Source organism: Aquila chrysaetos, chromosome 12 (genome assembly GCF_900496995.4).
Source record: "Aquila chrysaetos chrysaetos chromosome 12, bAquChr1.4, whole genome shotgun sequence".
NCBI lineage: Eukaryota > Metazoa > Chordata > Aves > Accipitriformes > Accipitridae > Aquila > Aquila chrysaetos.
In genome coordinates, this window is record NC_044015.1 from 12,429,711 (window position 1) to 12,452,098 (window position 22,388).

Genomic DNA, 22,388 nt, shown 5'->3' on the forward strand with positions numbered 1-22,388 from the left:
GCACTGTGACCTCCAGGGCCCTGGAAACGCTGAACCACCTGCATCCTATAAGGATGTTCCCAGATTGACAAACTCCTCCCACCCACTCACCAGCACTACCACCAAAAGGGATTCACTGGGAGTTTTCATGATGTTTCTGTATTTTATACAACGGGCCGTGAGTCTGCAGCAGCTGTGATGAAATCAGAGAGAGATCTTGACAGATTTGCTGTTTCAAGCATAGAAGCATAGTCCTTCTAAAGTAAACAATCAAAACTGCCTGGATTACTACTGATTTTATTGCCATTTCTCACAAAAAAAAATGGGGTTTAAATGTCAGTGCAGTTCCCAGAATGTTCATGCCTTTTTTCATCTTAAATAATTTTAAATATGGTTAAAGAAAGAGAAAAGCTGTGGATCATTATGAGAGTAAGCGCATGGGATTTTATGGGAGAACGTGCACGGGATGCTCTGGTGTAGAAGATGCTATCATCCAAGATTTACCCCTTCTGGCTACCTTTTTTCCATTTTAAAAACCCAAATATGTGTGGCTAAGAGTGCTGTGGAAAATTAGCTAGTTTGCCAAGGAGTTTGCAGAGATGGGCAATGGCAAAAGATTTTGTAAGGTGCTTATTTCAGGTCCAGCTCTGATTTGCTCTGAATGTGGGACGTTACTAGGCTGTTATAGGTAATCTCATCAATTCAGATAGCCACAGTATTTAATTACTCCATAACTTTCTGATAATTACATTTACATCACTGTAGTTACATGGACATGCACGCAAAAGAAAAAGCTATACATCAGCTCCTCTGCTTCTGAAATTTTATTTTCAGTTTGATGCACAGAACTTGACGCATCTCTCAAGTTTGGGGACAATATTGACATGACCTTTCATTCCAGCTACTCCTGTGTAACCAGCTCAGAGAGGTGAGCTGGAGCCTTCTCCTTCTTGAGCACCAACGGGATTGCTGCCTTCAACTACACTGAAAGCCCCTTCTACCCCACTCTGGCCCCTTCCCAACCACACACCACAGCCAGGTTACAAACCTGCCGCTCCTTTGAGCCCTGCCCAGGTGCACGGAGGAGGCGGCTCCGCCGATTGCCGTGTTTGCAGAGTCATTACACAAAGCTGGGGAGGGATGTCAGGAGGCTGGGTTAAGTTTTCAGGTATGAAAGTTTTTCACAGATTTACTTGTCGGACAGCACCAGGTGACAGTCTGGACTCCAACCCTCCAGTTTTAAGAGACCAGATTTTTTGAGACCTGCCAATTATAGGATGTGCCTGCATGTAATAGCAGGATAACCGGTGCAGCTGAAGCAGAAAAGCCCTGCCCATCTGACAGCCTTTTAAAAATTAGCCTGCTTTGGGCATAGGCATAAACTTATTCTCCAAATAAGGACAAAGCTTCCCAAACCCTTCTTTATAATTTTTTTTTTTTTCTTCTGGTCCCTGCCAGCAGTAGGATGTTGTTGGCCCCAGCCCTGGTGGAGTTTCCTGCTCCGGGTTTGCCCCTATTTTCCACCACGGCTTTTTCTTTTCCAGCTTGCAAGTGGCCTCTTAATCTGTTACAGAGGGCTCTGGGACACTGGACCTCACTTGACTGCTGCCTGCATCCTGCAGTAAAAATTTGTAGAGGAAGTGGGACAAAGAACAAAATTCTGGTGTGAGGAAAAAACCCCCAACAATCGCAGGAAATACCTGTAATTTTGGCAAAGCCTTTCAAATATGGCTAAATCGGCTCAGAAGTGTGATTCTTCACTGTCAATGTTTCTTAGATCAGCTTAAAGTACAATGACCAAAGAGAAAGGAACTACGCAATTCATAATATATGTGAGAAATATGACAGCAATGTAATTTTTATATGCAGACTATATTTACAATTGACCAAAATATGAATTAAGGAGCAAGTGTTTCAGGCTGTTTATTCCAGTCTTTGCACTACTTGTTGTAAAGGATCTCCATATTAAAAATACTCCCACCTCTTAAAATTAGAAGAAAAGTTTTTTTGACGAGATTGTTAGTGGCACCACTCAAGGACCTGGCCTTGCACTGCTCGGCTCAACAGGAATTGCACCACTACCTGCAGGTAGGAAGAGAAGTGTACAGACCCTTGATCCATTGTTTGCTGATGGATTTTTAAACTCTTCTGGTTTACAAAAGATAAAAATACACTATCTGAAAACAAACACGATGGAAACAGCCATGAGTAATAGAAACTCTTCCCATGAAATGATAACATGGGACAACTGGAGATAAAATACTCCAGGGCAGTTGAAAAATGAGTCCCCCTAATTCTTTTCCAAATTCAGTGTGGCTTGCTTAGTCAGAGCTGTTTATATGGAGCAAGGCCAACTTTCCCACTTGGTTGGTCTGGCAACGGCGCAGCTTCAGCCCCTATAAATGTAACCTAAAACCCAGCAGCTAGGATGTTTATCCTAGGAGAATACATAGTTTGATCATCTCCAGCAGAAGTCTGCATGCAACCCAAATTACCAAAAGGAAAAGACAATAGTGATGGAGGTGGAAGGATTTGTCAAATTAACTGAGCAAGGGTCCATTTCCCCTTTGCTGAGGTTTAGCTCCTGCTCCAAAATAAACTTTGCTAATGCTTCATGATGCATCTCCTGCTCTGCAGAACCACCCTTGCACTCAATCACAAAAGTTTAGCACAAGTTACGATACGTCTTTTAAGACTAAAACCAAATGTCATTGCACTGAGAAACAAGGAACGTCTGTCAGTTGTCCCACTGGAAATTGAGAATCCTCCCCCAAACTTGTTTATTCTTGCTTCTCCACTGCCTTTGACCTTCTAAACTGTGCATCACCTGTGCTGGACACTTGTATGTAGCTCCATGTCATCAGACCCAGAGCATGTCCTCAAATACGCAACTTTTTATTTTGGGTTTCACTGCTTTTATTGAAATAAACTGACATACAACTTTAAAAAATAAGGGCACTCTTTGGCAAATTCTCCCACGAAATTCTGCTGGTCTAGCCACTGGCTTTCAGCCTCGTGGCATGGCTGTGCACAGCCTGGCTAGCTCACCCTGCCATGGTTCTCCACTCTCAACAACATGTTGCCAAGTGGCTGGTATGGATGCAGGTCAGGAAAATGCAGAAAAAAAGGTCAGAAAACAGGAACTTCTTGGCTGGCATACAAGAGAGGGGTTGCTCACGCACACTGGACTTCAGTCATTTGGAAGTTAGGAAGAGAAAGAGGTAAACACTTGCCATAAAAGTTGTTATTCCACTTAAATATTGGTGTTTGGTAGTAAGGTGACCCTTCCAAGGGTAGCAAGATGACCATGACCCTTCCTCTTCATAGTACAATTGCTTGCACTCAGCACCTTTTGAATAGGCTTTTCAGAAAATACCACGATCAGTGATACAAATCTCTTTGGAGGTCTGGGGGATTTATCTTCTTAAACCATTTAAGCCCATTGGAAAATACACTTTGCTCTCCAAGGGACATGAACTGTAAAAAAGGAGATGATTTACTGTATCAAAGCAAACCCTAGACAAAATAAGACCTAAAAGAAACAATAAGCATTGTGCATGCTGAATGCCAGTACACCCAGCACTTCAAACAAGTGTGAAGTACTGAGACAGAACAGGAATGAATGACTTTGTCCTTGTATTTCTTCCACAAGGCCACAAGCAAAGCTGTCAGAAGTAAATATAAAAAGATCAGTTGATCATACTGATCATACTCACATGTGCTGCACCAGCCAGGAGTGAGACCCACTATTGGGCACATGCTTTTAAATGATAAACTCTAAACTATACTGCATGCCTTAATGTTATTCAGCAAATTCAGTACCGAGCTTTAAAATTACTACTGTCCATCCATCCACGCACCCACCCACCCATCCATCCATCCATCCAGATATATAATCTTATTCTTATAGCCCATCAGGGTAGCAGCAAAATGAGTTAACAAAATAATTTCAGTGTTTGGCTCATGGGTTGACTTCATCCCAAGTTCCAAGTTAAACGCAACCTTTGATTGAGATAAACATCAAAAATGGTAGATGCTCTACTTGAGGCCTGTGAATTGGCAAAGCTAGATGTCAGTATTGGCAGCTCTGAAATGGGTTGGATGCTCGCCATGAAGAAAGAAGCAGCCTCTACTGCTTCTGCTGCGATACTGTGCATAAAAGCTGCTCTTCCTGAATTCACCTGTTCATTTCAAACATCATTATCACTTATTAAATGCATCTGGTAACCAGAAAACCTGTAAAAGCAATTCTCTTTAGCACATCCTCTCTAAAAGTGCCCACCACCTTCCAGTGCTCTGGAACACGTCATAGTGCAGCAGGAATTACCAGCAATTCCCTCTTTCCTACAGTTTTCTTTCTTGTGCAGTACTTATGGTACCACCCAGAAACTGTTTAAATCCAAGTGCTCCCAGGCTTTATCCTACACATACAGGGAGACAATATAAAATACTCTCTTTGTTGTTGAAAGCATAGCTCAGTTTGATCTTTATGTATAGAAACAGTATCTTGATTACTTGTGAGTCATGACTCAATACCTGTTATGACAAAAAGGGATGACAGACACAAATCCCAAGTTCTGATTTGGCTGAATCACCTCTCCACAGGTTTGTTTGCACTTGCTCAGCCAAATCAAGAAGCTCTCTGGTGGAGTCACCCCTCTTCCTCATGCAGACACACTGAAAAGCATGGTTTGCACCTGATAAAATATTGAAACCAATTATTTACTCTCAGCCTTGTTTTGTATTAATGGAGACTACTCTCATAAAAAATTTATAATGCTCTAACTACACTGGTGTGCACACACCCCCAAATTATCCATCTGCAATGCAGACACTGAATTACACTGGTAAAATTCCAGTTAGTCACCCAAAACTCAATGCATAGGAGAGAATAATACCATCACACCTCAGATCATCCTCTACGTAAGTCTCAGCATATAAGGACTCCTTGGGTGCTTAGCCCATTTTCTCCATAGGATAAGTGGGAAAGTCAATGCTGTCTTGTGAAAAAAAACAGATTTCTTAGCAAGTTTGTCAGCTGAGACTGTGGGTGTGAAATTTGTTCTCCACCAGAAGCGAAGCTTCTCTTTCAGGGCAAGCTAAACAAACACATTTGTAAGTTCATGTAAACTTGATCCACGGCAAAGGAGGAGCCAAAAATAACAGGGTCCGTTCCAGCCTTGTAGATCTCCCTTTCTACAATTTTACTTGACTTCTTAGCTCTTCCTCAAGTGCTCCTCTAAACGAGCCTAATTTTATACTGAGCTGCACAATTATCCCCTAGATTTCAATAGGTTTATATATCTATAATGTTCTTCTCGGGCAACTTCATAAGCATCTCATATTTCAGAGGGAGTAGACAGACGTGAGTGAGGCAGATCTCATACACTCTAAAAAAAAGGCTTGTTTGCTTAAGAGTAGCTTGTGATTTAACTATGGATCCTGCTATTTTGAATTAATTCTGAATACTGTCTCATTATTAAAAAATGCAGAGCAAAATACAGAGCACTAATCCTGCTTAAACACAGACTGTCTCTTGGGTCAAACTCAGAGACTCATTCCCACAGCCAAGTTTCCTTTCCCCTTTTCCCTTCCCTCCCAGACTGGGATCAAGAAAATTCTTCTCCGGAAATGCAGAGACAGGTCTATCACACCTTTGATCTATGGTTAACCATGATTATCCTAACACCGCATCTTCCACGCCTTCACAAGTGTCTGCTATAACCCAAAACTCTCTGGAGGATATCTCAATTGCAATCACATTATTTCCATGCTGCATCCTTCACAAGAAGCACACAATTCCCTCTGACTGCACTGTAGGTTCTCAGGGTATTTTATTTGAGACCACCTGCTGTTAAGATGGAAATGCCCATGGAAATGTATTTTAGCATCAATCCATGATTGCAAAGCAACGGGCCGGGGTGGCACACATCTTGTGCCCAATTGAAACAGAGACGTAGCCTCCATTGGGTACATCTACACCTTCACCGTGTGCACTTCACAGACACGTGCCAGCCCGGGGACGCTGCTGCCTCCAGCTTCGTCATACCTTCTCCCATACATGTGTCATCTCTCATGCTGAGGGAAAAGGATGGACAACCTCTCCAGCCAGAGACGGGTCCTGCACAAACAGCTCCACCAGCATTGCAGAGGGGAGAAGCAGTAAACATCAGGAAGCCATTGGCAGTGCTATTGCCCTCCTAAACATGTAGACCTGGAGCAGGGGATAGGGAAAGCCATGGGAAGGATTTGAATTTTAACCTTAAAACACCTGAATTGCAACCAGTGAGATCAGGCACTCCTCCATCAAAGAGCGGGTGCCACCAGCTGCTAGCTCTGCAACCCTCCTGTTGCTGAATCATTATTTAGGGGAGAAACAAGATTTCACAAGTTGCCTTTGCACTTGTCAGATTAAAAAAATCCTAATAATCATGAATTACATAAAGGCTAAAGCTTGTGGTTAATCAAGCAGAAACAAGCTCAACGCGAGCCAAGGGTTTGATTAACACTGTGTCAGATAAGCTTATCCTCAAGGCTGCTGAAATTTATCCTTTATTGGTAATGGGGTTAGAAGCAGCAATGCTCTCTCTAGAAACAATTACTCATGGTCAAATTCAACAAGAATAAGGTCTGACAATCCTTTATTTATAAGCTTATTTCACAGCATTGGAAGAACTAGGGATTTAATAAAACAACTGAACACAGTCTAGCTCCTGGGGGCCACAAGAAGCTAAACTATGCTCTGTATTAAGTTAATTTAGTGCAGGTCAATGGTTTTCAAGTTTTGGAGTTTTTTTCAACTCCCTGATCCACAAGCTGAGCCACTAATGGGGAAACAGACACCAGGCATGTCTTGAGCAGCTTTCTCCAATCCAGATGTCAGCATCACATTACACATCATGGTAGGTCGTACAAGAATGTTTCTTGGGAACATTTAAACAGCTTTCCAAAAATGTAAGCCAGTGCCACATCACCCTTTAAATTAAGATGATGTATTGTCTCTTCTCTCCCTTTCAGGTGACAGGCTTTGCAGCCAGTCACTTCAATGCCCGACTAGCCACAAGATAAAATAATGAAAACCATTCTCACATCACAGATAGAGATAACAGAAATAACCATCTTCATGATACTAGTTGAAGGTTTTTCTGAATATATATATTTATACAGACACACAACCCTGCACAAGATTAATTCTGTGTAATGCCTGGAGTGTGCTCATATATATCCAGGAGATATTTTTACTCATTTCTTTTTTCTTAATTATTTTTCCAAAATTATGCCATACTAGACAGACCTATTACAAAATTACTCAAAGACATATATGACATTGGACATAGTTATGAGTACACATACACATGTCTTTCCATGCAGGGCCTCATTTATGTTGAGGTTACCTTGCCTTAGTCTTAAAGTTCCCTTTATTCCCTTTACATTATAAGTCCTTTCACCACCAGTCTAGTGTAAGTCAACCCAGATGGACTTCTCAGAGTAGCAGGTTTCCCCTGAAGGCATCACTTTTTAAGCACTGTAGCAGAAGGCCATTATCCTGTGGTAATATTTTATTTATTCCATTTCTCTTCAACAAACACACAAACCCCACAAAATGGAAAAGGGCTACGTGTGGGTAACAAAATGAGAATAAGGGTACTGTCGGGTCCCCTTTCTTTGCAATTTTTCTTACTGAATCGTAAGGGGTTTGATTCTCTTTTGGCTCTCATATACACTGAAAATGAGTAAGTGTCGTGATTTGTAAAGGACAGTATTTCAGCTAGCCTACATGCAAAAAAGAGGTTAAAAACAAGATTCATCCCTGAACTAAATTAGCAGAGGTCTCAAAGTATGGGTGTTTATTTTAGCGGCTTTCCAAGACCACAGCAATGTCTCCTAATTTTATCGCAGGAAATAGTTTCAGCCTCAGAGCTCCTCCTTGCCATTTTGAACCCCAAAAGACCAACTGGGTATATACAGAGATTTTAATGCAAACAACTAGCACCGTTCAGATTTTTGAAGCACTGATCTATAGCCCAAGGCCATACACATGTCCCCGATATGTCACTTGGGACCATTTTCCAATTTCATCTATTTTTCTTAGCTTGTGCCAACACCACCTTGCCTTGGTCCTGTGTGGGGCAGCAGCCACGGAAGGACGTTTGGAGGGGGACTGCAAGGAACGCACACATATTCTCCCTGGGAGGTGTACATTAGAGGAGCAGTCTTGGCCATGGTCTCCTTCCCATTTCCATCTTATGAGATGGCAAAAGCCTTTTGCTGTTGTAATCTCTCAGGTAACCTCCTCTTGTGCTCTTTTGACATGTTGCTTTCTTGGTAAATATGTATTTTTAAAATTGCATCTCTTCTACAGCACCCAGGAAGTTCTTTTAAGTCAAAACCACAGTGATACTTGTGCTGCAACCTTCGTTATGCAGAGGGGGAAAAAATCACAGATGTGTATTTCACATAGCAAAGGAGACAGAACTATTTATCCCTATTAGATGTAGCTGACAACATAGGTCTTTAGATGGACAAAGAGACAACTCTTTGTGAAAATCAAGAATCAATTTTATTGCTCTTCCCCCTTTTTTAAAAAGGACATACAAATTAAAATAGATATATAATTAAGCTTCTAATAAAACTTTTTATTACAGGAAGGGGAATATGTAAAATGCAGTTCACATCCTAGGGAATTTTTTTACCCCACCTCCTACTTTACATTAAGCTTGGACAACAAAAATGGGAAAATATTTCATTTGTAGTGCATTTTTAGTCATTTGCTTCAGGTTCTCATTAATTTCGTGCTATAATACTGCAAGATGAATGCAAGAAAATTTAACTGTTGTCACAGCGAAACATTATTGGAGAGAGGATGGCAGGACTTACTTTATAAAGCCTACAAGTTTGAATGAAGCATCATTTCAAAATCTCTTTAATATATCATATATTTTGTTTTTACAAAGCATGGTGATACAATGGGACCACTTTCTGACACCACATGGACCGTGCTGGCCATAAAGATGCTACAATAGGAATGGTTCAGGGGTCACACAACCTGCAAGACAAAAATGTTGTTTCACAGCACTATGCCATAGGGTGCAATGTCATGGTCCCAGCAGATAGCCTGCATCCTTGCCCTGGTAAAGCCGGAATTATTCACTATGACTTTGAGTAACCTGTTTTGCATATGTATTAAACATACTGAAAAAATATTTCCATCATATCATCCATTCATATGTACACCCAACAGCTGCAGAACAGCAACCAGGGTGGACTAGTGGTTTTAAGCTGGCAAAATAAATCAGTAGATGAATGTTTCTTAGTTCTGGCATTTCTAAATGATTTTTCCTAATATATGGTTAATCTTTCTATGCCTTAGCTAAGCCAAACTAGACAAATTCTCCTTGCTGATAGTCTGTTCTCAGGTTCAGAAAGATAAGATAATATCCTTAAACACATTTGCTAAATCTTTAGAAATAAATGGATTTTAAAATGACTGCATTCACACTTTGCAAGAAATACTTCCAAGCTTTAAAGGGTCTATATTCATGCAACTAAAAATCTCTCCTTTTACAAACAAACCCTTCTCTACTTCTCCATGGATGATAGCATCTCCCAGCCAGCAAAACACACTGTTCGCTGATTTTTTACTTCTGGAGAAGAGACAGGAGGAAGCGTTGGCGCCTCATCCTGTGGGGAAGGACGTTTCTTCCCACAGCTGCAAAAAAGCATCAATTAAGGTTGAGTTTAGAAAACAAGTGTTTAATTATTACATGAATCTGCTCACCAAATCTCATGTAGCACAGTCTCTTTTTCTGTGAATATTACAGAAAGGGAAGGGAAACTATAGCTCTGTGATGCAACAGATAAGCTTTATAATTCAAGTTAGTTGAGAAACACCAAGAAGTGGTACCAGAGCATTAGCCACCTGGATCTGGGGTTCTTCAAAGCTACAGAAATGTCTGCTTTGACACAGAGGAAGGAAGACACATTGATGCTCAGCTGTGAACAGAGACCTCAACCGAGTCTCCTCTCGTCCTTCAAAACCATCTTTGTCTGAATAAGCACGTCTGGTTTTCTCACTCACACTTTACTCGGACTCTACTGTAGCAGCTGCTACTGCCCAAAAGTCCCAGTTTGGGTTAGGACGCAGACTTTTGCTCCCTTCCAGCTGTGAAATGGGTGCAAAGGAAACAGAACTGGCTGCAACAGAGCAAAGGAGGTCTTCCTTTGCCTCGTGAAACCAATGCGACTGCTCCAAAAGCCCCTGCTAAATTTAGTCCAGGGACAATCCATGGGCAGAAGCAGAGAAAATGAGGTGAAAGGGCATGAAAAGAAAATAAAGGGGAACAAGCAAACAGAAGACAGGAGATGGCCCTCTGGCTGCCTGGGACTTCTCAACATGGGAGACCTGCCAGTGGCCTCCTTTTCCCTCTTTTCTCCTATCCAAAGTTGAGCAAGGCCATAATCAAAATCCCAGTATTTCCAAAGCACTGTAAAAGAAGGAAAAAAAGTGATCCAAACATTTTGGGGTATTTTTGCAAAGCTAAAAGGACCCATTAAACTTAATTAATCATTCCTTACTTGGCAGAGTTTATGCCTTTGATTCTTCTGGATTAAAGTTGGCACCAGACTAATAAAAGTATACCTTCTGCTAGCAAACTCAGAATTCATTCCGGAAATTTAATCCTGAAAAGAGGTCAACTAAAAATCAAGACAACCCCTAACTTTCTGCAACTGCAGCAGTATCAAAGATGAAGGACTGCCTTCACATTCACCAGGTCTGCTCTTCCTACAACCTGCCAGTGCCAGTAATCCAGATCACCAGAGGTAGAGGAAATACTCCCAGGTCACAAGGTCATAGGTTAGGGGAATTTAAGGAAAAAAAGGGTAAAGAAGAACTGTGTTCAGAAAGAATTCAATGTAAATATAACAGAGGACACATACAAAGAAAGACCTTTTTCTTATAGTCGCTCCTGTGCAAATGCTGGGGTTTACGGTCTAATTACTCTTTGTCCCAGAAAATTGTTGAAAAGTATTTATTTTCTTTTTCAGACTTCTATTTTTAGCTGTAAATCAGAGAAATGTCAGAGGCCCACTGGGTGTTTGACTGCGACTCCCAGACAGGTGTAGCTACACTGCCGCTTGCTGTGATGGGAAGGTGGTGGCACACAACTCCCCAGGTGGAGTCTCAAAGTCGTCTTGTTTCCTCTGTGGAGCTGGTTTCACTAAAGTCTGCTTACATACAGTGGAATCAAGCTCGGAGGGGTTACAGTCCAGCCACATGACAGTTTGCCAAGTGTTGTACATTATTCTTCTTCCGCCTTGACAAGTTTCAGTTCCTCAAGCACTCATGAAAGCATCGCTGAGAAGACAATAGGGTTAGCACTAGTGTTTGTTTTTTCCATTTCTAGGAAGACTTCCCGGGAAGAAGAACCAGTCAGCTATTGTCCCTCTCACTAAATGTGTGTTTGAGTCTCCTCGGCCGCTCAGCTCTTCCGCCTCAACGTTTCAATGCTCCTTCCTTTTTTGAAAAAAAAAAAAAAAAAAAAAAGTTGCCTCATTTCCTCTCCATTTATCTTTCACATTCAGAAGGGCTTGAGACAACACGACACAACTTGAAAGGAAAGAACCAAATCAAAACCACCTTCTTCCAGCCGTGTGTTTGTACAGTAGGACCACGTGAGCTTCTGGGCTTGGAAAAACAGCTGGGCAGGTTATTATTAAGAAGAGGAAATTTGTTCTTAAGAATTTATTTGGAAATGGTTTGGTGAGAGCTGTTCTGCTGGTTTGCAGTAACCCTATGACCCTCGAGGTCTTCAGCAGAACATCCATGTACAGACATGCCAAAAGTACTCACCCATATGCCCACAACTTGTGGCAACACATAGCCAGAACATGTTCAAGGCCTGGTTTTATACCTATGGTGGCAATACCTCAATTAGTGCATTTAACAGTTTGCTTTCATTGCTCTTGCCTTTGTACAATCAATTATGGAGCTCCAGTTTTGTAAGTCTCAGTTCTTCCACCATGGGTCTCCATAAAGTTCTCCCCATCAACCCAATCTGAGCTCCTATCAATGTGGATGCTGATACTTCCTCTCTTTTTGGAGAAGAATATGGTCCTCTGTTTTGTTTGTCCATATCAAAACTTAAATTCTTCATCTTTCTGTGTTTGGTAAAATGTTTTATTTAGGAGACTAAGAAAAAAACATCCCTAAGAATGCAACATGCAAGAGCTGATAAGAATAAAAGAAATTAGCTTCTGTGTGATAAGAGTTTTATCTGGCAAATTTATGTATATCAGATTACATTTTCATTTTCTGAATGCAAAAGTAATCATTAGTAATGCTACTTTAAAAATATTTAGCTCCTATCTACTCAACTGCACTTTAAGCACGTTATCACAGTTCATTTCACTGAGGAGGTAGCCAGGCAGCAGTCTCATTTACAGACTCACAACTGGGGGGAAGGATGCTAAAGGCACCCCTCTGTGGCAAAACAGGTCACAAAGTGTTTATGTTAGTTCAGGTCTTCATAAGAAAGAGCAGATTTTGGATAATAATAAACAACTATGATTATGTGGTGTTGCTTTGAAATTTCAAAATTATACAATGTATTTTCTTTGTGTCTTTCCCCCAACTTCTCAGTTAAGTGACTGCAGAAGATAAAGCAGAGCCTATGAGATGGTCTAGCTTTTGCTCCAGCCTCTACAGGGCTGCTCTGCAAAAATTTGCCATGAGCCCATGTAAGCATCCAATATCCACAAACTGCCTCTACCAGACTAACGCTCATTTTGAATCTCATCCAAATCTGAATTCCTCCAAAGGCTGCCTGCATTTACGGACTACAACTAAATTTCAAACCATGTTTGCATCTTTCGATGGTGGCTTAAAGTCAGCCTGTAGCTTTCTGAGAAAAAAATGCAGGGAAAGCCACATAAATCCATTTTCTATCTTCATTTGGACTGATGTGATTCACCAGCCTGATGAAGTGCAGGATGAACACTGAATTTCTACTAAATATTTTCCCACTTAACAGCATCCCGTGTGGCTTCAAAACACCCTCAAGAGCTCCTGAATCCACAACAACCTTTCAGAGACTTTTCTAGCCCTTACCATTACTCCTAAAGACCTCTACTATACAGTGCAATCATCTTGTCCAATAAGATGCTACTCAGGCTGCGTGCTATTCACATAGTAGCAAAACTTCTTTGTACCCTGCGACACTAATTCTTCACTATTTACGCTTTCAAGCACCACTAAGCAATTATTTCCCCAACAGTTTCACCATAGGTTTTGCATAAAACCAGCAGCTTCATACAAACAGGCAGGCTCTTGGTTAACTAAAAAGCAGATCAGTGAAAAGGATGATAGAATAAGAACAGGCTAAGAATTCTGGAAAACTGTATTCACAAAAACCAGCAATATGATTCATGGATGCTTTATAATTTCCGATGCAAAACCACGGCCACAGAGACAGTGTTGAAAAAGTGCATCTTATGCTCTCCGCTTTACACTGAGCTTGACTAGCAAAGATGCACCAAACCTTTGAAAATGAGCCAGTCAGGTTGAACCTTCTGGCTCCAAAGGTTTGAGTTTAAATGGAGTCACGATTTTTTCTTCGCATGTCTCAGAAATTCAGAGGTCAGGACAACAAAACACAGGCCTCAGATTTAATATACTGGTTTCCAATTTTGCTTGCAGGCATGTCCCTCTGAGGGACATGTACCTTAGCTAACAGCCACAAAAACCACGGTCTAGGAGATGATAGTCTTCTTACAACAGCTTTTGAATCAGTAATGAGGTCAGGTCCTTGTATTGTAATTATTTCACTTTTAGAAGTACCTCCATCACTAAGAGGATAATATACATGGTTGAAGATTCAAAGGTATTTTTGAAAATTACTTTTGCTGCCACTGGTGTGAGGCAACTTCTCATGTTTCCAGAACTGCTGGATACCAACCACCAGTGCCAGGCGGGTGCTCAGAACCTCTGAAGCCAAGCTGAAAGTCTAAATGCCAACGGAAGTTCTAAAATTACAATTTTTGCTTGGATATAGTAAAAGTATCTGCTTCTTGTGCTTCAGAAGAACATTCTGTGAGAAAAAAATGAAAGGATCAGATCTTATCTCATTCAAGAACAACTAGTACAGAGCAATGTGAAGAAAGCCAGAAGAGATAATGCAGCCCTGGCTTCAAGATTGAGCAGATACCCTAACATGCTTTTCAAACTCTTAATTTCCTAGGGTTCCTCTAATTTGTAAAATACTGTATCTTGAAATTGAAAGAAAACATAGAATTATAGTAAAGAAACAGAAGATACGAAAGTAAAACTGTTTCACTAGCCAGCACACGCTTTTTTATTATTATTATTTATTTAAATAAAAATAAAAAGTCTTTTAAATGCATTAGAACTACCTTTTTTGCAAATCTGCTCTGGAAAACTGACTTTTTAAACGTACACTCTTCTTTGCTTGTCTACTGTATATAAATTGCAAATCTTCTGCTTAACATATTATTCAGTCTGGAATAATTACACACCAGAGAGATGCCTAATAACCTAATCTTTAAACTCTACAGATCTAAAAAAAGATCCCAAGGCATATTTTATGAATATAGAATGGCGTCAGCTGACAAATATATGGCACAGTCCATATTATTGTGGTTGCAACTAAGAACCACATGAATCAATGTTATGGGCTTGTTTTTGCATTATTTAAGATGACAGGACTTCTGAAAGAAAGCAAGACCGTGTTCTATAATCGTGAGAATCCACTCTGAAGATAAAAGAAAATTAGCCACACAATATGGTAAAGAAAATACAGAATATAAGCAATACTGCGTTCTATCAGCATGGTGCACTTCACTGGAAGACTGCATAAGGTTTTAAAAATCAAACAGCTGCTACGAGAAGCAACAATGAATAGAAATACTTGGATTTACAACTAAAACTAACAAGGGACAGAAATGACAAAGAAATATTTTTCAGTTACCATAACTGTATTGTTTTAGACTTATATCAGACAAAAGCTATTTCAACAGGAAAACCTGTCTTAGCCAACAGCTGGAAAACTCATAGCCTTAATCTGGAAGGAAAGGGGACTTATTACTTTTTACAGATGTCTCCATTCCCATCATCCAAAAGAAGTTAAAACTATGAATAGAGAGATGGGCCCCATCTGAAATACAGCTTTCACATCCTCCCAAGGCTGTGCACGCTCACATCTCTGGCACCGATTCAGCCTACACTACTATATGTAATGGTCACAGAAACTCAACCTGACATTTTTTATAGCATCCTCAAATTCAGCTTTAAATTTATTTTTGGTTCAGTCTCTCAGAAAATCGTGTGTCCCTTCCAACAGCAGAACTCCAGACACCTCAGCTATCAGAGAGGCTGGATTTTATTTTCAAAATTACTCTTTTTCAGACAGTAACAATAAAAATCCAGCCAGTGTCCACCTACACCATCCAGCTCCAGCACCCTGCAAGACCTGGCTGTAAAAGCACCCTCCAAGGCAACCCTGATTTTGGTTTATATTCACGAAAGTAACATCTGCCACTGCCAAGTGTTATGGAAAGAGCACGGCAACTTTTCAGTTGACCACACTTCCTGCTGCCTAAATTAATGCACACTAAGGAAAAACCATGTAGCAAGACTAATAACTAACAAACCACAAGATCTTGCTCAAAATTACCACTTAGTATTTTATAGTCTTACCAACACATTGTTTTTGTATGTTTGTTTATGCTGGTAACTCCCTTGTATCTCAGTGTGGTATCAGCTTTAGACATCCTCATTCTGGTATGAGATGTGCTGAGCAGCTTCGTGTTTTTTCCATGCATAAGAGAAGCTGGTGAAAAATTCAGATGAGGGCCTGCCTTCTTCATTCACTTCGAACCCAACTTCTTCCTCCAACAAATCCCAGTGCTGCTTCTCACTGGGCTGCTTCAGTTTATGATTTGACACCACTACTTAGCCACTGCTCCCAAGGGATTACCACGAACAAACTCATCAAGCCCTTAATGCCCAATCTCCAAAGTCTTCTACAGAAGCTTCTTTTGTCGCAGGTCTTGGGTGTGTTTCACAGCAAATATGGCCTCAATTTTGTTCCTGGCACTCTTCCTCCCCACCGCTTCCCTTGGGTTTGGTAGGACATTTTTTGAAAGCAGCTTGCTGCTGGGCCCTTCTGCTCTCAACTAAAAAAGCATACGAAACTCAAGAACAGGAGGAAGGAATTGAAGCTGTGGTAGAGAATGGTGACATACATACAACAACGCGGGGACCTTTCTTCTACAGCTGCTGAGGAAACCCTATAATGAGGACAATTGGACTGGCAAAAGAACTGCTGTGCTAATGAAATACCCATGGTCCCTCCAGCGGCACAGCAATTATGTACCATGAAACCAAGCATGTACACTGCAGCCATTCCCTAAGGAAAGCATGCATCACATAATTAAAATACTTATCTCTGAAGGAATGAGAGAAATGGGACCCAAATCCCAATACTGGCCCTAAAAATGCAGTGCGGCCAATGTAGCAGACTGGTGAGCTATCATACATCTAGAAGTAAGGTTAAATTAAGATTCAAGTTTTCAAGATGCCTTGATTTTGGCATCCAGAGAGAAAGGTGCTCAAATCCCACATCAGTCCACACAGACACTGACATCCTTCCCCATCCCTCCAGTCTGTTCTTGATCAACAGGCTGATGGAAGCAGCTGTTAACATCATTTTCTACTCAGCACATGATCTGCTTCTGTAGCTCAAAAAGCTTTTTGAACTTCCTAGAGATCATTTTCTTCTATTAAATACATTGTGATGGCTGAAACAACTTTGGCATGGGCTACAAATACCTTTCACATATAGGTCAGACTCAAATAAAGCTCATGGAAACTGGGAGCAATGCCTGTCCTGTGGCCTTCCACTAGTCTGCTCGAGACCTCTCTCCAAATCATAATGTTTGATTTGTACCACAAGCTGAATACATGGACAAGGAGGCTAACATAGCTTGCCATCCTGCTTTGGATAGAAAATTTCAGATTTTTAAGGTAAATAGATGACTTATTAGTTTCATATTCAAATGGATATATGTCCCTCCTTCACACAGTGCACACTTGGATTAATGGGGTTGATTTCCCTGGATTAAATCGTCCTATGCAGCACATATAGGTTAGCTTCACAGGATTTCTGATTGTTTATCTTTTTTTAAACCAAAAGATGCTGGAACAACCATTGGCTCCAGTCTATCAAGCCTCCTGTGCAAGGTATAGGAAGCTACAGCAGGTAGGTGTGCACCCACCTACCCCTCATTTTGGTAGATTATAATACTGAGCAATGCCTCCAAGGTCTGATCATGAAATGCCAGAGACTGCTTCGGTTTCTATAAAACACAACCCCCCATGAACAATCCAACAGCTGTGTTACTTTTACACATAGGTTTTTCCAAGAGTTTACAGCTTTGTTTTAGTGCGTCACCCTTTCCTCCACACACAACTGATCTGCTAATTCCAATCTGCACGGGAGGTGGACATACCTTCACCATGCCTACTGACATTTGCTACTTTCCTTGTGTTTTTCAGGCTATGTTTGGTTTGGGGAATAATTTTTTCAACATTACTTTGTAGGAAATGGCATAGTCTCACTCTAAGCCCTTCCTTCTTCATTAAAAATACTGCAGCATAACAGATCTGTGCTCTTAGCACAATTTCATTACATGATCATTTTGCATTCTGCAAATGAGGGTCTTCAGTGTGGGCCACAAGAGGGGTAAAGGAAACTCCAGCTGATCCCCTGTTTCCTGGACATAGCTGGAAAGCCCATTGCAAATTATCAAGCTTGGTAAAAACACTAATAAATAACTAAACAACTGTGATTACATTTTAAAAGCACATGAAAATCAAGAATGCATGTCTCCCCTCTGTCTTTAATTCAGACAGTCCCCTTTTCTATGTGCATTTGAGACACTTTTAAAGGGTGGCGAGACACTGGAACAGGTTGCCCAGAGAGGTTGTGGATGCCCTACCCCTGGAAGTGTTCAAGGCCAGGTTGGATGGGGCTTTGAGCAACCTGGTCTAGTGCAAGCTGTCCCTGCCCATGGCAGCGGGGTTGGAACTAGATGATCTTTGAGGGCCCTTTCCAACCCAAACCATTCTATGACTCTATGGTCTTTCCTCCTCCAAAAGCACCATAAAACCACCATCAACTTAGATCACCTGACAATCTGGATGATTTTGGGGCTCCTCCTTGCAGACACATCAAATGCGACCGTGACATCTGGATACCTCCCTCCAGTCACGCTCACAAACCATCACTAACCTCAAACACTCCTTGTGTCAGTAGTTTTGCTGCTGCTTCCCAGGCTCAGAGCAAAGTCTGATGGAGCACAAGCAGCAGTGGTTAAAGCTACTTTACTTTACAATCACATCGAAAAATACCATCATTTAATCAACTTCATATGGTACCTGCCCCATTCATTGGGGAGCTCTGAAAGTTTGTGGCATGGTTAGCTGGAAATAGCAGGGACTTGATTTATATTTAGGGGAGGTAAATACCACCCCAAAGAACCAGATCCTGTCTCTGCCTGCCACAAAATGTAAAGCTGGACAAAATGTATGTCACTTACGGGAGAAGCTCCCAGATAGCTCCTGCTGCCTTCTGTTTTCTGATTTACAGAAATGCTGAGTGCCCACAGTCACAACTGAGCACAGCCAGAGCCCGGCTGGAAATCTGGGGAGAGCATTAAAATGGCCAGTTCCCTGAAAAATTAAGCACTAGGTTTGTCAAGATCCAAATTACTAGCCATAACTCCTCATGCATGAAATAAAATACCACCACCTATCACAGTATCTCAGCAGGAAGATCAGCTGTTTGATGCCTGGACAGCACTTTGTAGCTTGGCAGGTGTACAGGAAATCTCAGAAGGGAAAGAAAAAAAAAACAACCCAGACAACAAATCTGGGGCTTTCTACTGAATGAAGCTAATAGAAAAATATACCAAAAAGCTGCCTTTGCACCCTGTTGTCCCTCGAGCATCAGCAGTGAGTTCAGGGCTTCAGATCCATGGACTTTTTCAGCTAACACAGTAAGCTTAAATGGTAGAAAGTTGTGTTTGCTTTGTGGCATCGCCTTTGTCTACAGGGGTGAACAGCTGCTGCTGGCTGTGGGTTTTGCAGCTACTTGCTAGACTGCACAGAGGGCAAACACGGAAACAACAGGGTTTAGGTCAGCAGGTAAACACTGGCAGTGCTTCGAAACCCTTCATGCTCACCTCTGGTTTCCCTTATCCCAGCTCTACACCCCCCAACCCTTTCCCTCCTCTTGCAGGATACGCCTGAGCTGCTCAACAGAACATCAAGAGAGGAAAAACACGTTTTTCTTTAGCTTAATTATATTTAAAAAAAAAAGCTCATCCATTTTAGCTGCAGTTTTCTCAAAAACACAATTTGAGGCAGATACTCAGCATGGAAACTTCAGTTTGAACAGCTGAAGACTGGCAAAGCCTCATTTGCAACTGAAAACAGTGGAAAGTGTCTGGAAGACTAAATACAGACAACGATATTACTTTACAGAATACCCCTAACAGCAAAAAAGCCTTTTTTTTTTTTTTTTTTCCCTTTGCACAGACCCTGCCATTAAATCTTTGCTTGGGGATGATGAAAGCTTGCCTTTCCTCTAATGTGACCACTACTATATGTGGAATATCAAGTGAAAATATGCAAGGATCCTCTGTATCACGTTCAATAAAAGCAAGTCAGTCTTTAGACAATGTTCACGTAAGATATTTAATGTCCCCAATGCTGCTTCAAGAATCAGGTCTTCAGTTATCAACATCGCAACAAAGCTCTGCAGAGAATCACAGCACAGGTAGCAACTGTGGTTTCATGCAGAGAAAGGAAAATACCACGTAAAGCTTTAAAAATTGCTTCCTAAGATAACAGATGAGAGGGGCTGAAGGAGAGTGCTAGCTAAAAGGACAGGGATGAGTTAGCTGGATGCTGAGTGGCAGGATGGTGGTGCCATCTTTTGTAAATTTGAAGCAATGATGCCCATGTATCTCTGAAAAGAGTAAGGAAAAGGTCCTTGGCAGGCAGCAAGTTTCCCCATAAGGCACATGAGGGCAATTTTTTTTAGCTGGGATCCCAAGCACACAGAACTAAAAACCGGTAGTAAATCCAGGAAGGCATTACTCCAGTGAATGAACCATCCCAGGCAGCGAGCAGGGGATCTTTAGAAACGGTATGCACAGACAGAGCTGGCTTTTGAGCTCCACAAAATCTGCACCTACCTTGACGTAGGGAATATAAACCTTCTTAGGAAATCCCAGATGTTTTAATAATTTAAAGAAGCTGTAGGCATTTTTTCCTAAGGTTGGCTGTGAAAGTATTTAGTGATCACTGGTGCTTAAAGGTCCAGCTGGTCCCTAGCACGTATCATAGCCTGTCTGGGACACATCAGCATGGTGCAGCTGGAACTGTTGCAGAGGCCTGACCCTGCACTGGGGATTGGCACAGGCTGCTTCTCCTACTCCTGGCACTCCCTGGTCCCATGCCTTCATTTCTCTGTACCTTTGCTTTAGCTTAGTGTGTTTTGCCTGCTTAAACAGTAAACAATCAGGAACAAGGATTGCCTTTGTGAGACAGTCTTTGTGAGGACCAACATGTCCCACACACAACTAACGTGCAATTCAGGCACAGATGACCTTTTCTGCAAGTTGCCCGTTGCAATGCATGAGAGTCACGGTCAAAACGTGCATTGACCTTAGAAGCACAATACAGAATGAACCTGGAAAAAACAGCAGCATTTTTGGGGAGCTATGAACTGATTGTCTTACACCATTACCAATGACCTCCTTACAAGTCCACTATCATTTGAAAAGACATCACCGCTGGTGGTGTTGTCAGTGGAGAGTCCAAAAACGGGCCAGGCACTGATGTGGGTGGCTTTTCTCAGCATGCGACTGGCCAGAAATCGTAACAGGGAGGATGCACCATGTTAAAATGTTTAAGCAATGACATGTTGAAAAAACAACCTAAAATCAGCTGACGTGCTCACTTTGCATAAATCTCAAAAGCAGAATTTATTCTGAAGATCATGGCTCGCTCCTGGGAAGATATGTAAAGCGGGTAACAAGCCAGAAACCTCTGCTGCTATTTTCCACCCTGGAGTTACTGCATTGCTGCACCCCATCACCGCAGCCATCCCAGCCTGTTGAGCTGCGCAGTGCCAGGCATGGTTTGAGGCGGTCCCAAAAGAGTGCACGCTGCTCCAATCTAAAGGGTTGGCCCAGCACCCTCGGAGATCCCGGAGCGTGACCACGCACCTGCAACAGCCAGCGGCAAACATCTACCAACCACCACGGTCTCGCTCTGATGGCTGACGTGGCACCTCACCCATTCACATCAGACCTGCCACACGTTCAGCAGAAAACTGCTTGAGAGACACTTGGCTGGTCTGGCACTGAACAGGGATTGCACGAAAACACTGAACATGTCATCCACAACGAAAGCCTCTGTAGCATCTGCACAATCCTTAGGAACTACAATGCCCAGGGCAAGGAAGAAGAACAGGCTTAGAATCAAGATCATCACAAACAACATCAAAAAGTTATTTTTAATAACTATTTTTTTATTAGAAAATTTATTTAGAAAATAAATTAACTACTGTATACCTTATTTTACTTATTTCCTAGAAGAATTTCAACCATACAAAAATAATCTGTATATTTTTGAAAACTATATTGCTTTTAACTTTTTAATCATCTAACCAGAAGAACCCAAGAGGCAGCCTCACTTTTGTTTTCTACGTCCTGATATTGCTAGCTAAGACAACTACCTAGTTTTAAAAAAAAAGATGCAATAACTGAATAATAACTTTGGTAGTACTACAATGGCCTAATATGTAGGCTTAAAGCTTTAGTACTATCCAAAGTGTAAGAGCAACTCTTAGTGTCTGAGTTACTAACTAACGTCACAGAAGCATGACGATTAAAGGTTTATGGTTTCAAAAATTAACACTTTAAATACCTAAAGAAACTAATTCACCAAAACCTTAGGTTATGCATATCAAGTTGAGCATTAGTATAAAGTCATCACCAAATTTTTTTTATATGTAAAACTAATAAAAATATACAGAATAAAGTTTTTAGAAAAGCCAAACAGGCAAACCCTTTCTTCACACAAATTTGAGCCATTTCCACAAGCTTTAATCTTGCTTTTATGTAAGAGTTGGCCTCGTTTCATCACTCTCCTTTAATTGCAAAAGCAACTAAAACACTTGCATGCATGTTCAAAAACTTGAAGCCACTTTTAATAGTTCTTTAAGTGTGAAGAGAACAGCATGTTTATTATAAGCAATGGAAAAAGCTGTAGAAAGAAATGCTGCTGTACTTTAAAAGCAGCCATGACCACATTGCTTATG

General features: G+C 41.3%; 1 protein-coding gene across 3 annotated transcripts in view; it reads right to left on the reverse strand.

Annotated features, from left to right (window-relative positions):
- NIBAN1 (niban apoptosis regulator 1) overlaps nucleotides 1-22,388 on the reverse strand; it is a 70,273-nt gene that overhangs the window by 40,091 nt on the left and 7,794 nt on the right. The window contains exon 1 of one of the 3 annotated variants that reach the window (XM_030033156.2): nucleotides 6,029-6,154. The exons of 1 other annotated variant lie outside the window; for it this stretch is intronic. In XM_030033156.2, the coding sequence (XP_029889016.1) occupies nucleotides 6,029-6,149 (121 nt within the window). In that variant the 5' untranslated portion in view covers nucleotides 6,150-6,154. Of the gene's footprint in view, nucleotides 1-1,027; nucleotides 1,106-6,028; nucleotides 6,155-22,388 lie in introns of those variants that run through there. One more of the 3 variants, XM_030033157.2, reaches the window with a different exon arrangement.